General features: G+C 38.7%; 2 protein-coding genes across 3 annotated transcripts; both read left to right on the top strand.

Annotated features, from left to right (window-relative positions):
* Window positions 1-100: 100 nt before the first annotated feature.
* LOC116253322 (protein CDC73 homolog) lies at window positions 101-4401 on the top strand. The gene is made up of 3 exons (XM_031628129.2): window positions 101-1203; window positions 3648-3730; window positions 3863-4401. Exons 1-3 carry the CDS (start codon window positions 174-176, stop codon window positions 3953-3955), a joined length of 1206 nt encoding a protein of 401 aa, XP_031483989.1. The 5' UTR covers window positions 101-173; the 3' UTR covers window positions 3956-4401.
* Window positions 4402-12750: 8349 nt separating this feature from the next.
* On the top strand, window positions 12751-14103 carry LOC116266157 (non-specific lipid transfer protein GPI-anchored 19-like). 2 transcript variants are annotated; one of them, XM_031647271.2, is made up of 3 exons: window positions 12751-13163; window positions 13337-13444; window positions 13786-14103. In XM_031647271.2, exons 1-3 carry the CDS (start codon window positions 12851-12853, stop codon window positions 13917-13919), a joined length of 555 nt encoding a protein of 184 aa, XP_031503131.1. In that variant the 5' UTR covers window positions 12751-12850; the 3' UTR covers window positions 13920-14103. The 2 variants fall into 2 exon arrangements, with proteins under 2 accessions (XP_031503131.1, XP_031503127.1); XM_031647267.2 differs by having other exon boundaries at window positions 13783-14103.
* The last annotated feature ends 3023 nt before the right edge of the window (window positions 14104-17126 follow it).

Below are 17126 nucleotides of genomic sequence, written 5' to 3'. Positions count from 1 at the left end.
CACCAAGTTCAACGTAACAAAGAGGAGTATATAAGAAATAGTGTAAAATCAAGGGATCCGGTAAGAAAATCCTTCTTCTTTCTGAAAACCCTCGTCGTCGTCGTCGTTGTTACTTCTGCTTACTCTCTCTCTCTCTCTCTCTCTTCTCTCTACTGCGCGAACGCCGGCCGGCGATGGATCCTCTCTCTGCGCTTCGGGACTTCACGACTCGGGGCGACCTCGACCAGATCGTCCGAGTTGGCGACGAGTTCCGGTTCGGCAATGCCTACGCCTTCCCCTGTAACTCCGAGACGGCCTATCGGTCGAAGCAGGGCGGCCTCTACACCCTCGAGTCCCTCATCTTCTATGTACAGAACGCCCATGTCAAGCATACTGACTACATCCAGCTCGCTCGCTCCCGCCGCATCCAGCCCGTCACCTTCACCGACCGGAAGCCCCTTCTCGACTACCTGCACGGCAAAATCTCCTCCACCGATGCCGTCGAAACGCTGATAGTCCGTCCCTCGTCTCCAGCCACAGCGGCGGCGGCTGACGACGTCTCTGCCTCCACCGCGCTCCCGTCCGCGACAGCTGCTCCCCCAGATGATGAGCCGGCTTCTTTAGAGCCGCCTATCGCGAGGATTAGGGTTTCGGAGGGGGCAATCGGGTACACTAGCGCGATTAGGGTTTTGGAGAGGCCGCTCAAAGATCGGGACGCGCTGCTGGAGTGCAGAACGAGGGACTTCTACAGTATTCTCGCTTCATCGACGGCGAGGAAGGACGAAGAGAGGTCGCGGCGGGACGGTGGAAAGGAGAACGGTGAGGATCACGACGGCTCGCATTACGGGAGGGGGAAGGAGCTCGGGAAGGCAAAGCTTTTCGGCGGGAAGGCAGGGGAAGGTGTGCCTATTATCCTCGTTCCGAGCGCGTTCCAGACGCTGATCACTATCTACAACGTGAAGGAGTTCTTGGAAGACGGGGTGTTCGTTCCGACCGACGTGAAGGTGAAACAGATGAGGGAATCGAAAATGCCGAAGCCCGATTGCGTCACAGTACAGAAGAAGCTCAGCCGGGACAGGGCGGTTGCTGCGTATGAGGTGCGGGACAAGCCGTCGGGGATGAAGACGGAGGATTGGGACCGGGTTGTGGCGGTGTTCGTGCTCGGCAAGGAGTGGCAATTCAAGGACTGGCCGTTCAAAGACCACGTAGAGATCTTCAATAAGAGTATGCAGACCAAAACCAGTTAGCATTTTGTCCTACTTTTCTTAGTCACCTTTGTTTTGATTGCTAAATTCCACCCATTCAAAAAATATATTCTTCTTCGATTCTATCCTATTCTGGTTTTGGATTTTTGTGATACTCTGCGTGCTATAGTTGCAGGGAATTTAGTTTGGCTGAAGAAAAGGGAAGCAGAAAAATTGTAGTTTTGATAGAAAGCTTGGGTTAAAGGATTGGCGACGGTCCACATATTTTTAAATTTAGGAATTCTGAACTTATTTTTGTTACCCTTTCCTCACACATAAAAATCACAGTTGGTATAGTTTTCTATGTAAGCATCATTATTGTGGATTGATTTTCTAAAGAAAACCATTTTTTGTGCAAAGTTTTGATTTCTTGTGAGTTTCGTTTTGAAGTTTGTTCTAGTTCTGAGCTGTTGCGGTGAGCCTTAATGCTTTAGGCACACTACAGGAATTCTTATCTTCTTATCTAGAGGTCGTCATGATAGTGTTTCTATGTTCTGAATTGCTGGTTTTTCAACTTAGAGATCTTTTTTGCTCTAAAAAATTTGAAGTTGAGGCTGTGACGCCTTGTCCAATTGCAAGATAGTGCTTCCTAGGTGTACGGCAGTCAGGACATTTCAGAAGAAAGTCGGATATTTCCCCCCTCTGACTTTTTTCACGCTCCACCTCTGACTTTCTTCACTCTTTTTCAAAGCCTAAAAAATCTGTACGGTGGTGGAGGGACTTCCTCACCATGTGTTTGTTTGCCTCTGCTAGATGAGGCTAACCTTTACATGACCTGAAGGGTGACCGTAGGACCAGGATATCAGGTGAAGCTTGCATGGTAACAGCTGACCGATGTTACTTGATGTTCCTATCGTCACAGTTCTTTGAAACATGCTTTTCTTAAAAAAAAAAAAAAAATCTTGAGTAACTCAAATCGATTTCTGAGCATTTGCCCTTCTAGAAACCTAATCTAAATGATCGAACGGCCTTTGGTTTGGCATGCAATTATTATTTTGTTCTTTTCTGGTTAGTGTATCATTTCAAGCATAGAGGCTTCCTTTTAATGTGATAAAAGTAGTATTGCTATCAATTCAAGCACAAGGCGTTGTCTTAATGTGATAAACTCATCAAAATACTATTGTATCATTTGAAGGTTAAACCACAATTTAAGATGTTGAAATGTTATTTTTGTTCTTCCACTATATCATTGACTAAAAGCATACTTGCTATTATCTTTGATATTTCAAAAATATTCTGACATATCACAATCGGAAGGGCAGCGGGCAATATCTTATAAAGATGCTTATATTTTTCAAAATAGCGTCCATGAAATGAAAATATTCCAATGTTATCCTCAGGCATCTTAAAATTCTTTTATGATATTTTTGAGCATGTCATTTCATTTTTTTGTTTATTTTCATATTCCCAAAGGGCTTTTGTGCTTGGTTATTTTTATTTTTGCAAGAGAAGTTTTAGAAAACTTTTATATATTTCTGTGATTTTTATAATTATTTTGTATCTTAAATTTTCCGATGTTTTCCCGTGAAAGACTATGGTTGCGTTTGCCTCAAGAATGATGTTTCGTTAAAACAGGTTTTTTAACTAGTTTTTAAAAACCTATTATCTGTTGCTTCATGGCCATTCATGTATCATCTCATGGCCGTAGTTAAATCCAGTCATTCCCTCGGTGGCATCCTTGCCTGTTGTGGTTGAGTGGTTTCTCATTTTTCTGCAATGCTGGTCCCTTCTCATACATGTGTATTCTAGAAATTTTTAAAATTAATGCTGCTTCCTATAATTCTTGTAAATGTAATGTTGGCATGTACTATTTTTTGTGCTTTTGAATTTAAAATAATTGAATATTCATTTAAAAGCACATCAATATTCTTTCATGGTGCGATTAGGATTTATGCTTTAGTTAGTGTAATGGCTGTTGACACGGATGTGCATGAAAGTGTAATGTCCGTCTCACCATTAATTCTGCTACTTTAGATCAGTCTTTTGCTTAGGACCTTGATTTCCTGTGAAAAATTCACAGGATAAATATTTAGAATAGAGATGAATGAGTTAGTGGCAATCCATCAATATTGCATCAGCACACACTTATGACTGCATGAAATATGCATAAGCACAGATACATATGAGGAGATACACACAATATATGCCAACTTTTACCCATGCGAATTAATTGAGGTTTAATGTTCACAAGGGAATTTAGTCTCTTAGGTCATCTATTTTTACCATCATAATGTCTAATGGTCAATCTTCTCAAATACCTTGAAGAAGTGGTAAAGATGATAGGTCTTACACTTCTTTCGATAAATCCATGATTTGGGTTTGGTGATTCTGGGAGTTTAGTACATTGAATAAGATCCAGTTTTGCCCGTAATTTGGACATTTGTGGATTGAACGCTTATAAAGGTATATTTTGACATTCTGCAGTAATTGGCTTCTACATGCGTTTTGAGGATGACAGTGTGGAGTCGGCGAAATTGGTGAAGCAGTGGAATGTGAAAATTATTTCTGTAAGCACATCCACCTGACCATTTTGGATATTCCATAAGCTTTTATATTTTATTTCACCTCATTGATGCATTATAAACCAATTAAAAAACTGGGAAATTATGAATTGTTCCTTATGGTGTACAATCTTTCAGATAAGCAAGAACAAGCGGCATCATGATAGGGCTGCAGCACTTGAGGTATGGGAAAAGCTGGAAGAGTTTGTCCAGTCACGTGCACATGGTTGAGCAGGGAGCAGTGAAAAGTACTGTAAGCTGTTGCTGCCATTGGATTTAATTTTTCCCTCTTGGCAGGGCCAACCTGAGCATGATGTACATTAGTTGTTATGATTATTGTCTCATATGATCAAATTATTCAATTTCCAAGCAACCTAATACCTGCCACAGCCCCTGCGGGCTGTGTTTTCTCTGGGCACTGTTATCCTTCCGGGCCAGATTCTGCTTCTGAGAAGATGAAACTGAAGTTTAGTACAGATCGTCTTCCAGTTGTGGGGTTCATTAAAACTGATTGTAGACTTGAGAATATAAGAACGGTACTATTCTGATTGTCACTAGATGGTTCATAAATTTATTTTCAATTTTATGAGCAGTGTACATTGTCTTTTGGCATAAGCATTTTGTAATCAAATGTACTGACATTTGGAGGCAACGAGTGTTGCAGATATATTGTTGTATGTTGGTAGCGAATCCATCAATTTTTGTTTCTTTAAACGCATTTCAGTTGCAACATATGAGAAAAATCAGGCTGCTTGCATCTTGTATTCCTGGCAAACAGAAATGTAGGGCTGGGCTTTCCACGACTCTAGGCGTATTCCAGAATTTTGGTTGGATCTAGCAAGCTCAAATGGCTTAGATAGTTGGAGTGCAGATTAGAAGATCGAGCCAGTTTTGGTCATCAGCAACAAGATATATGTTAGTTAGTTGTTGATAACTACTTTTAAGTGCAATTGATTGTTGAGGCAACAATAGCCGGGATTTGGACATCTCCGTTGACCACCATGAGCTTGCTCTTAGCTTCATTGACCTAGATATCTGTCAGAGCAGAAAACACTTTACAAATAATAAGTTACTTTGCAATCAATTGTAGAAGAGAAGATTCCCCCCCAAAAAAGCACATCATCAGCATATTGAAGAAGGTTGCTCGAGAACCCATGGAAGGTAACAGGTGTAAGCACCTGATGATCACTCTCTTGTCGGACGAGGTCATAGATGACTGCAACGACAATGTTGAAAAGGAGAGGAGAAAGTTGACAACCCTGGTGCAGCCCCGACTTAAGCTTGAAAGCAGGTTCCACCTGCCCATTCATGCAAACCCGAGCCTCTGCTTTCTCGACCAGTTCTCTAAGCCAAGACATCAAGCGAACGCCAGAACACACAAGTGACAAAGATTGAAATAAGAAATCCCAGAAAGAGAGGTGTGGGGTTTAGGAGAAGGCACCGAAAATACACAGCTTTGAGGGGCTATCTACCGCAAAGGCATTTCGCGAAGGCATTTTCCGAAACCTTACCAGGTACCTTCCTCAAGCACGCAAAGAAGAATGAACATGTCATTCTGTCAAACTTTTGAACAGGGAATATAGACGTAGAACCTTTTTGGGACCAGGAGCACAACGTCTGCGAGGCCCTCAGTCGCTCCATTTCTCTTCTAAGTTTTGGTAGTGCCCATGAGAGTCAAACCATGGCCGCGCACCCACCTGACAGCTACCACTTGGCCTACTGTGCAGAAGCCTGTGGACCAGATGCAACTGCATGAAGGGAGGTAGAACTGAAGCACTTAGTCATGAAAATGGCAACTACCGAGAAAATTATAATCCTACATGTTTTCTTAAGGTTTTGGCCAAGAAAATTGTTCTTCTCTCCCAGTGAAATACCCTACTTTGGGAAGTATCATATATCTAGTAAAATCTAAAAACTAAAAATTCACATTTGAAAATACCATGGAGGATTGTTAACAATATCAACCACATATTAATGTCAATCCAGTAGAAACAGTTTTTTAACATTTTTTTTTTTAATTTTTAGTCATTCATTAATATCTTCTAGCATCTAACAGATTTGAATGGCTATACAGATTGAAACAAAAGCCGCGTTGATGCGTTCCCAGAAAATGCTCAGATTCGAGTGGGTAGTGTGGTATGATCGTTATCTGTGTTTGGTTGGTTCTCGGATGCCATCTGAACATGGGTTCGACTTCGTTACCTATAGTTTGAAGGCATTTCCTCGTCCAGTTAAATCATCAGCTGTGAATTCATCGCCAAAGTTTATTTTGTAATCGAACTAAATTTTGTTTCTTGTGTTGTTTGGCATGACACATTATTACCATCTCATAAATCTATTAAAAAAAAAAAAGCAGATTCATGAAATCCAAAAAGCATATTCATCAAACACTTGAAACTGGCCTCAGCTGCCCACACAAACCTTATAGAGTTAAAAATGTAATGAAAAAAGTCAAAAGTTAAAAAACATTTCTTTATACCTTATATTTTGTAACTATGGTTGCGGATCCAATTATGTAATGAAAAAAGTCAAAAAGTTTTGGTTCATATAAGTTAAAATTCATTTATGTTTTCAACTAATCATACCAGTGATGATCTGAATATCCACTGGTACATATTCTGTTTTATTTGAAATATGATTCTTTGTAAAGAAACAAAAACAGGCTTAGAATACACCACCTTGAACCTACTAGACTTTGAGTCTAAGTAGTTTGGACCAAGGTTGATTAAATTGAGGAGTTTTAATTTCAGAAATTTGTCATTTGGTGGTACCTTTGAAACTTGTTGTGCGTTTGATTCAAAGAAGAATTATAAAATCTGTTTTACAAAGAGAAATAATTACTTATAATCTTGAATATTGTTTTATGAATTCTTGATCTTGAATTATGTTCAAAGAGTTTCAAATTCGATACCCAATCTTGGTTTGGATCTGACTTGTTTTAAAAATATATGTATACCTTGTAAGTGGATTTTGAAATGGCTCTAGTTGTTCATGAAAATAGATATTTAATGGCTTCCAAAGACTTCCAACATGGGTTTAGTTTATTAAGAAATTTTATTGTTAATACTTGTGAATTATAGTTGGATCTGGATTCTATGCGCTTTAAAGTAGATATCTTGGGTGTTGTAAATGGAATTGGATGCGGATTTCACTTGTTTAGAACCTATTCATTCTTGGGTCTGGAACTAAATTTGTTTGGATTTCAGAATTCATGCATTTTATAAAGAGATTTAATTCAGATACAGATCCAGAATCTAGTTTGACCAAGTTAGTTAAATGTACATAAGTTCAAACTCAATTTCTCATGTTTAATTTCAATCGGATCCCATCTATCGCTCTATAAAAAAAAGCCACATCTCCCAGTTTATTGTAAATAGAGTTGGATTCTTTCTCTCTCTCCCTCTCTCCCTCTCTGAGCTCTATGGGTTTTTCTAAAGAGTCGGTGATAACTCTTTACATAAAGGGTAGTCTCTGCAACAGGGGTGAAACCGAAAATTTTTTTATGAACAAGGCTGAATTAAAGTTTCTAAATGTTGATATGGGACAAAATATCATTTTTCAAAATTTTTATATAGAATAAATAAATTTTTTTAAACTTTACATGTAAATTAAAAATAAAAATTGAGGTGGGGTCAAGACTCCTACAATGCATGAAGCCATGAATATATGAGAGAGAGTCCAGCTCGACTTACAAGTGATAACATGGGAGATGTGGCTTTTTTTTATAGAGCAACAAATGGGCAGGGTCTCAAGGGTCCTACCACTCTCTCGTTCCATCCTCTAAACTCTCGCAACAGATGCTGATATCCTCTCAACTTGAATCAGCATGATTGATATCACTCACGATTGCTGGTCTTTTTTTACGTACAAATATCTTTCAAATTTTTTATAAGGGGGACACAAATTAAAGTTTCTAAATTTTAACATGAGTTGAAATATCATTTTTTAAAATTTTTATATAAAACAATAAAATTTTCTAAAATTTACATATATTTTTTTAAAAATAAATTTTTTTGGTGGGGGTTGTGGGGAAAAGGCCCCTTTGACTCTGTCCTGCTTGGTTGATATCACTAGCACATTCATAGAAAAGGTCAGAAGATTTTTGTTGACGGGGCACTCCAGTCATCAACCAACAATTGATGTGGGAGCCCACATAAATTTTTTTAATAAGTCTTGGCAATGGGCTCCGGTACCCGACGGTTACTCGCCCGATTGAGCTCGAGTTGGCTAATTATTTTTTTAATCTTTTAATTTAATAATAATATATATTTTATTATTAAAAAATATTTTACATTAAAACAATTAATTTTTTTTTTTATTTTGATCTGGCCAAGCTCTACTGAACCCTATATCTGGACCGACTCTTATGGGGTCCAGGGCCTGATGAGACGTTTGATGAAATGGTAAAGACACGCACTAACCTACCTCATGTATGAGACGTTTGATGAAATGGTAAAAACACACACTAACCTACCTCATGTATGAGACGTTTGATGAAATGGTAAAGACACACACTAACCTACCTCATGTATGTCATGCACTTTCACCGCTTTGATGAAATGGTAAAGACCCACACTAACCTACCTCATTTATGTCATGCACTGCCACCCCTTCCATCCAAGCATGGCAGCAGCTCCTAAGTTTCCCATTCATTAATGCTAAACTTATAATGCGACATAGAGATTATAATGCCACATAGTGATGTGCTCTTAAATGGCGTTTCATTGCATGTAATATTTGTTCTATATAAAATTTGCAAAGACAACCAGAAGGCGTACACTCAAGTCATCAACCAATTCATGAGAAAATGTCAGAAAATTTTTGTTGACGAGACACTCAAAGTCATCAACCAACAACAATTGATGTGCAGGTTGGCTAACTAATTTTTTTAGTTTTTTTAATTTAATAATATATATTATTAAAAAGAGTATTTTATATTCAAAAAAACTATTTTATACTTAAAAAATAATTTTTTTTTTACCAAGCACTACTTGACCTTATATTAGGTATTGAGCCTGGGCCCAAACTCGGGTTTTGAGACACTCAACTCATCAACCAACAACAATTGCATAATTTTTAATAAGTTTGGGCAAGAGGCTCCGGTACTTGATAGTTACTCGGTACTCAGCTCGGGTTGGCCAATTAATTTTTTTTATTTTTTTTTTAAATTTAATAATATATATTATTAAAAAGATTATTTTACATTCAAAAAAATTATTTTATATTTAAAAAAATATATCTTTTTTAATTCTGATCAGGCTCTACTTGACCTTATATTAGGTATTAGGCCTAGGCCCGAACTCGGGTTTCGAACGTCAGACCAACCCGAGCCCTACTCTTATGAGGCCGGGCTGGTCCGATGAAACAGTTTGATGTGATGAATGGTAAGGACTTACAATAACTAACAGATCTCATGTATGTCAGGCACAGCCACCGCTTCTATCTGTGCATGGCAGCAACTCCTAAGTTTCCCGTTCATTAATGTTAAACTTATAATGCAACATAGAGATGCACTTTTAAAGGGCGTTTCATGTAATATTTGTTCTATATAAAATAAAAGAATTATATAACAAATCAGTTAAAAAAGCTAGCAGTAACAAAACGTACAGGTTGCATAGACAACCAGCAAGCATACATCCTATACGGCTGTATCTTTTATATTTTTTTAACATGACAATGCAAAGAAGCACAATTTCAACGCAGAAGCGACGTATTCTTTCTTAAAACAAAAAGGGTTGAAGCCTACAATGCACGGGTGACCTAAGAGTGCAGTTTTACCGTTACAGAGAACCACATTCAATATCAGAGCGTATGCAGTGGCGATCATTGCAGAGGGACAGAATGGTGACGTTTATGGTCTTCTGTAAACAAAAGGGTGGAACTATTGAATTGCTCGTGGATGAAGTAAGAAGGTAGGCTCAGTAAAGCCAGGCCGGCCGGAAAGGAGAGAGCTAGGTTGACTTTGCCCCAGGACGTGACCCTTCCAGCTTCTTCCTCCTGAACCGGAAGCCATTAGAATCAGATGTGGCTCTTTTTATAGACTGACAATGCGCAGGGCTCCGCCCCAGATTGATTGATATCACTAACATATTTGATGAGGAGAGGCTAAATTAAGTTTTTAAAAATTTTATATAAAACAAATAAAATTTATATATATATATATATATATTTTAAATTAGCGGGGTGGGGGCGGGGCCCCTACAGGCCTCTGTGGGTCTCTCTTAGTTCCGCCCTTGCTTGATTGATATCACTAACACATTTGATGAAGAGAGACCAAATTAAAACTTTTAAATTTTGACAAGGGTTGAAAATATTATCTTTCAAAATTTTTATATAAAACAAGTAAAATTTACATATAATTTTTTTTTTTAAATTGAGAGGAGTGGGGATAGTGCCCCTACGGCCCCCCCTTGGCTTCACTCGTACTTGATTGATATCACTAGCACATTTGATGACAAGAAGCCAAAATAAAGTTTCTAAATGGTCGAAAATATCATTTTTCAAAATTTTTATATAAAACAAGTAAATTTTTCTAAAATTTACATATAATTTTTTAAAAAAAAAAATTGAGGGGGGGGGGTTGGGGGCATAGCCTTCGCAGGCCCCCTTTGGTTCTACCACCGTTTGATTGATATCACTAGCACATTCATCGAAAAAGGTCAGAAATTTTTTGTTGACAAGCACTAGAATCATCGACCAACTATTGATGTGGGAGGCCACATAATTTTTAAGTTTAATGGAACGTTTGATAGAATGGTAAGGACCACACTAACCTCAACCTCATCCTCATGTATCTCATCCACTGCCACCGCTTTCATCCCCATCAGTGCATGGCAGCAACTCCTGAGAAAAATGAAGAGGTAGCCGAATGCTGAACTTATAATTCGGTCCCTTCATGAAAAATTTTTAGTGAGAAAAGTGAAGAAGTAGCCGAATGCTGAACTTATAATTTGGCCCCCTCATGAAAAATTTTTAGTTTCGCTTTAGTCCCTTGATGCTTTCTTGAGGTTAGGTTTTGACCGTGGTAGTTTAACAGTTTGGCAATAACGTTAAACTTGTCATTTCCACAGTAAGAAATCTCCGCTCAATTATGACACCAGCGGGAAGTTTGGTTGGGGTTGGGGAAGTTTGGTTGTTCACGAAACCATCACTCAAAGGGTCGCAGTTTGCTTCAAGGTAACAACGCCCATTTAAATCTTCCATGCCTATGCCTATGCACATGGAAAAGGACAAAGTAAAATAAAAAGCCCTATTCTTTACAAGGAATCATAATAATGCATCTAACTCCATGTGATAGATGCAACCAATGGCTTCCATGTGATGGTAACATCTTTGACACTTTACTCTGCATCTTCGTCCCGATCAGTCGAGCTAATAAATAAAAATTTTGAAAACTTTTATTGGAGCAAAGCCCTATTTTTGTTAAAAATTTGACAGGGCCGAACATTTTTTTTTAAAAATTAGTAGCTAACTTTTAAATTTTCAAAACTCTGCGGCACGTTACCTGAAATAATTCGTTGGTCTTTTTGGGGGTTGTTAGGGTCTTTTTTGGTATCAGAAAAAGTTCTTGGCAGCACAGATTTGCAAGGAACCTAGGTTAGTTAGCCCCCCAGTTTCATTATACAGAAGGGTGGGACAGAGGTTTGAAATTTTGTACTGGCAAGCCACCGAACACATGAGACTTTATAAAGTAATAACAACAATACATAACTAAATATTCAAAGTTCCAGTGCCGCCAATGGGTCCTTCTTGTATTAATAAAATACTGAGTTGCAGAGATTGCGTAAGCTTCATTAAATTGCTTATTGATATTAATAGAAGTCACATGGAATTGGATGGCATGGTCGGATGCTACAGCTCATTATCTTTAGCCATTGAGACATGCTATGTGAAATCAGGGTTCAAATTAGCTCATTCTTTATTTACTTCTTCTTTACAATTTGGAAAATGATTTGGAAATTAACAACAAATTTGATATGTTTGATAGCCAACATTGGGATGTATGCTATGGTTTTTTGCTAATTAAAGTTTCAATTTTGAATGTTGGCTCAAGCTCATGTGACAGATAAATGAGGTCAGACTGCAGCAAGCTTATTTATTAGAAACTCAAAACCTAAACCAAAGAATCTCTTCTAAAAGCCAGATTTATTATAAACTAGACTAATCACGGCTGCTTAAAAGCTTTAAGCAATATGTTTTGAACATTAAAGCTTGTCATTTGCAAGCTAAAAACTGACATCTATATTCCATCATATACGTCGAAACAAAGCTGTTCCTGTTCCAATTTTCAATTATCCAAATCAGCTACATACAACAAAACTGAACAGCTAATCTCTTCCCAACCAGATCCTGGAAAATACAGTATGTCAGACTGACTAATCCAACTGCATATTATAATCTAACTGCATATTATTTGTAGACAGAACCAACTTCAGCCACATGATTATGTGGCCATCTAAGCAGCAGAAGAAAAATAATGACTTCTTTAACTTGCAATTTCCTCTGCCATGATCTCAAAACTGAAAAAGAAAATCAAAGTGCCCCAATATTGGTGAATTCCTGTGTACAATAAGGGAGAACCAGCATCTCTGTTTGTCCTTAAGCCAAGAATCCTGGAGTGGGTGTATTCCAATAATGGATTGAAACAGGGCAAGTTGTGCCAACGTTGCCTTTTAGATTATTGAGGTCTGGGTTCTCGCTAGGAAATTTTTTTTCAGTAACGAACTCTTTAAGTTATCGCTGGCCATGTGGATCATTTGAACAAAAGAATGCAAAGTAGTAATTTGGCATGTTATATTTATAAAACACTAAATCATGGCTAGAGACAATAGTCAAGCGCCCACAAAAGAAATTGGACGCGAAAGTTCAGACCATTATTTTAATGAGCAACCAACTGAGAGGCTGCTTTCCGAGAAAGATGACATAGTAGGAATGGTTGTTCACCCATAAAACCCAACTGTTTTTGTCTCCTTTCTGACTTCCTCTGCTTACTCTCTCCCTCTTTAATCTATAAATCCTCCTCCTCATCAACATCATCACCAAGTTCACAGCCCCCCACGTCTTCAGGCCACCGGAAAACCAGCACCAGTTTTCCGGCGTCCGGTTCTTGTTACCGTCCTTTCTCAAATGGCTGCCAAGTTGGGGTTGGTGTTGGTCGTCGCTTGCACACTGTATGTGCAAACATATGCTCAAGCAAACTGCGCCCCGGCACTCACCGGCCTCGTGCCCTGCCTGCCCTACATCACCGGGAACTCTTCCACGCCTGTACCAATGTGCTGCACACAGCTCTCTGCTGTAGTCCAGTCCCAGCCTCAGTGTCTCTGCCTGGTCCTTGGGTCCAACGCCGGAAGCACCCTCGGTATCTCGGTGAACCAGACCCAGGCCCTGGCCCTTCCTAGCGCTTGCAATGTGAAGACTCCATCTCCTACCCTCTGCAGCGGTAAGTGCCATTTTAATTTTATATGATGAAAATACAGTACCTTAACTATATCAAATTGCACTAATATAGTAACTCATTTTGCATTATATTGCACTTCAATTTGAGATACTTTCTTCATTTATATTAAAAAAATTCAAAATTAAATGTTGGCATTTTTTGCTCCTGGTTTCCAGCTCTTGCAGGAGCACCCACCGGCTCCCCTGCTCCAGCTACGGCACCACCAGCCACAGGCTCTGCCCCAGCCGCCTCACCAGCAGGCACACCACCAGCAAGCACACCAGGTAAAGTTTAAACCAAATCAAAGGATCTGATTAGGGGTTCTGATCTTCAGTACCCAAGATGGGGATTAGACATTTGGACCTTCACTGGGCCTCAGCAAGTGCATCTGGATCTGATTATGGATGTCCATGTCAGATACAGGCCTGGGTCCAATTAAGGTTTAGACGAACAATATTTGATTCTAGGACTGTTAATTAGATCTGGTTCACTAGAAATTGACAAAATCTCTAAACCAGATCTAAACCACTTGCAACCTTATTTGAGCCTGATTATAAATCAAAGATCGATTATAAATGTACATGTATTATTTTTGCTGAATATGAATCACATGATGCTGCAGCAGGAGCCACCACCAAGCCCGCAGCTGCATCTCCTGGGCCATCAGCTAGTGGGAGCTCCATGAACTCTGCTTCGTCTCTGGTGGCTGTCGCTGCCATCTTCATCGTCTCGTGTGCTTCAGCACTCGGTGTCTTCTAAATCGGCGGCCTTGGGATTGACCGGTTGTTCATATTATTTCTTATTTTTTTTCCTCTTGGAGTTCATTGCATTCTTTTTCTCCATGGTTCTTTGGGATCTTTCCTATGAACCTGTTTGATCTTGTGATTGTTGGGGGTTGTGATTCTTCATGGATAATAAGATGATGATTTGTGGATTTTGCTAATCTCGCTCTCTCTGCGTCTGTGAAAAGCGCCATTTGTGCAACAATATGTCAATTGCTTCAGCTTAGAAGCTACACAATGGTTCGAACTTTTTCTCAGAGATGACTTGTCTGATACATGATCAGATTCCATGGTTTCCAGTGTTAGGGACCCCCTGATTACCATTCTTGACATCCTTATGTTCAATTTCCTCTACATCAGCTCGAACTTATTTTTTTGACAAAAGAAACTTTTTCTTGTCTAAAAAATTTCACGGCTGCCTAAATTTTTACATTATGAGAAATAATCATATGGATGACTGAATTTCAAATTTCACAGTTGCCTTTTTTGTTTGTTTTTTTAGTCCATTTCTTTGTGTAGGTCAGGCGGTTAAATGTACAATATTCAAAACTTCCGTATTCTTTAAGAAAAATGAGCCTAAAAAGAGCTTGCTTCTGTGAAATTTTCAATTGAAAACTGCGAGTGCTTTGGGTTCTGGCAAGAGAAGAAGAAGACCTGTTGGCCATAAAAAATCTTGACCAGTACATATATGGCTTTAAGAAAACAAAAAGAAAGCCAATCAAACCGAAAGTTCGACCATACTGGATTTGACATACGAGTACGAGTGAGGAGTGGATATTTAGGTGAGAAAACAAAGTTATGTAGCAAATGAAAATGAAAACTTCCTTCATATTATTAACAGAAAGGACGTTTGACAACTTAGTTTCTGATGGAAGATCTGTAGCAGCCGCTTTATGTAATTGATTTCAAAACCAATCCCTCTCTCTTGCGCATGAGCTACTGCAAGCTCGTTTTGGAGTTAAGTCGAAAGCTTTTCCTCAACAATCGGATCAATCAGTGAGTTCTAACTTCCAAGAATTCAAGAACAGATCAAGTTAAAAGTTCGACCTTTATGTAGATCACACAGATGCATTCTTTAATTTATCAGGGGAGATGAAGGTAGCTTTTCTCAAACAAATCTAACCATGGTCAATTTAACTGACCACGGTTAGAGGGAAAAAGAAAGTCGAACCTAATAAAGAAGATTTGAGTTCCTCGGTTTCAAGGAGACATGAATCACATCATAAATTTGTAACTCTTTCATCTTAAATTCATGGATCTCAAGTCAGGACTCAATACATAGTTTTCAACACAATCTGTTAGAACAACTTCAAACTAATGGTTTCCTTAAACCACAATTAGCCTAACTTAGCGTAAGACCAAATTTTAAGAACATGATCAACACTGTCCCTGCATCGGTTTGCTCTCTAATGCGAGATATCAGCCAAATATGCATTCAACCATATCTGGTTGGTATGAGGTTATTTTTTTTTCCTATTTTCACGAATATTTTAAAATATTTGAAATTGATATGAAAATAAAAAAAAATAAAGGCCTGCCTAGAAGAGGTCATTCGACTGGGAGATTCAGAAATTGCAGAACTGAAGCTGCGCCATAGCGCTTACTTCAAGTAATTATATTGAAATGGGCCCTTGCTGATGTTGTGTGCCAATTATGTGCTTTGCTTTGGACAATATTGCATCTAAGATACGAAGTAATCAAACACACATTAGAAAGCTACCACTTGATAAGCCTGCCCAAAAAATTAATCCCCAGGTGAACCTGGACCCATCATTACTTACGCGAATCGAGGAAATTGTTGTATTAACTAAAAGAATAAAAAATTAGTTCACTTTGGAGACTTGTCACAACTCTTTCTCAGCAATATGTTCCCCAAATATCATTTTGGGCTAAAGAAGCTATGATAATATAATCTTTTGAATTCAACATAATTACGTAAACATTCAAAGCAAATATGGCATTAGGGAAAGGAAAATTACCGTGTCTATGGACTCATATCCGTTTCTTACGTTTGTGACAAGGCTTAAGATTTAGATCACCTCAGATACTTAGACTCACAGTGAGTTTGTTAGGTATATGGCATTCGTCCAAATTAATCGCCTCAAATGTTCGGATTGGATCAAGATTTAGATCTAAATAACCAAACAAATTAATTTCATCTTCAACTTGCACAAAACTGCATTGGTGCATTTAACTCAAACTCAGGAACAGACTTATAAAGGGCAAAACATCTTCAGTATAGGTTATCAGATTGTGAACCGGACACAATTTTTAGGCTATGAGTGCCCTTCCTTGAATCCAAACAAATTACATCCTTTTGGACCAGTACCCAACTTACATCAAGGACCAAATCCCGGTCCTGTGATTTAAACTCGAGCGGCTGCAAGTAAGATGGAGATTATATAATTTACCAAAATTTGCCAGATTTTCTAGTCTAGGACATTAAAAACCTTTAAATGAGAAAGATAAGATTGCCCTTTGAGATCGAACCCTCATGAACCTTGAGACGGGACAGGTTTATCAGAGATCACCAACCAGGCAGTAGGTGACCAAAGCCTAATAAGTTCGGACCCACCAGAAATCCGAACTTGCTAGAAGATTGAAGCTAATTGATCCAGACTTGCAAAATCTTCCTTGAACCTAATCACGGCCGGCTCGATTGCAGAGTTTATGAGCCTAGATCAATTAACTAGAGCCGAGAAATGGGTCCTGCTTCCTCGAGCAAGTGGCGGAGACACATATGGAGTTGTCCACACCATCCCAATGTTCCTTTTTTGTCATATATATATATATATATATATATGATTGCCCTTTGGTAAAATTATTCTAGCTCCACCATGGGGTCGAGCCTATGTAGATCGGGTTGGATCTAAGGATGTAGAGTGGTCAGATTTAAGTCAGATTTGGGCATTAGTGAATCCAACCCTGATTGTGAATCTGAACCTAATTACTGAGAAAAGTTTATTTGCTTTTTGAATCTGACTGGTTAAATTGAGATTCAATTTGACGTAGATTTATTGGTCATTAAATAAAAGGCAGTTCCAGGGACCAACTTCTGCCAAACACAGAAATAATAGCTTAGTTTGTTAGTAGTGGTTGAACTCCACAAAGCTACCATTCTGTCTTCCCTCCTCTATATAAGGAGACGCCAAGCCCACAACGAGTCAACAACTGATTCGTAGGA

This window comes from Nymphaea colorata, chromosome 1 (genome assembly GCF_008831285.2).
Source record: "Nymphaea colorata isolate Beijing-Zhang1983 chromosome 1, ASM883128v2, whole genome shotgun sequence".
Taxonomy (NCBI): domain Eukaryota; kingdom Viridiplantae; phylum Streptophyta; class Magnoliopsida; order Nymphaeales; family Nymphaeaceae; genus Nymphaea; species Nymphaea colorata.
Note: the sequence above shows the minus strand (reverse complement) of the source record. Positions and strands in the feature narration are given on the sequence as shown.

Coding starts and splice junctions, on each gene's coding strand:
- LOC116253322 (XM_031628129.2), top strand. CDS start 174: ATGGATCCTCTCTCTGCGCTTCGGGACTTCACGACTCGGGGCGACCTC. Junction 1,204..3,647: donor CGTAGAGATCTTCAATAAGA/GTATGCAGACCA, acceptor GACATTCTGCAG/TAATTGGCTTCTACATGCGT. Junction 3,731..3,862: donor GGAATGTGAAAATTATTTCT/GTAAGCACATCC, acceptor ACAATCTTTCAG/ATAAGCAAGAACAAGCGGCA.
- LOC116266157 (XM_031647267.2), top strand. CDS start 12,851: ATGGCTGCCAAGTTGGGGTTGGTGTTGGTCGTCGCTTGCACACTGTAT. Junction 13,164..13,336: donor ATCTCCTACCCTCTGCAGCG/GTAAGTGCCATT, acceptor CCTGGTTTCCAG/CTCTTGCAGGAGCACCCACC. Junction 13,445..13,782: donor ACCACCAGCAAGCACACCAG/GTAAAGTTTAAA, acceptor ATGATGCTGCAG/CAGGAGCCACCACCAAGCCC.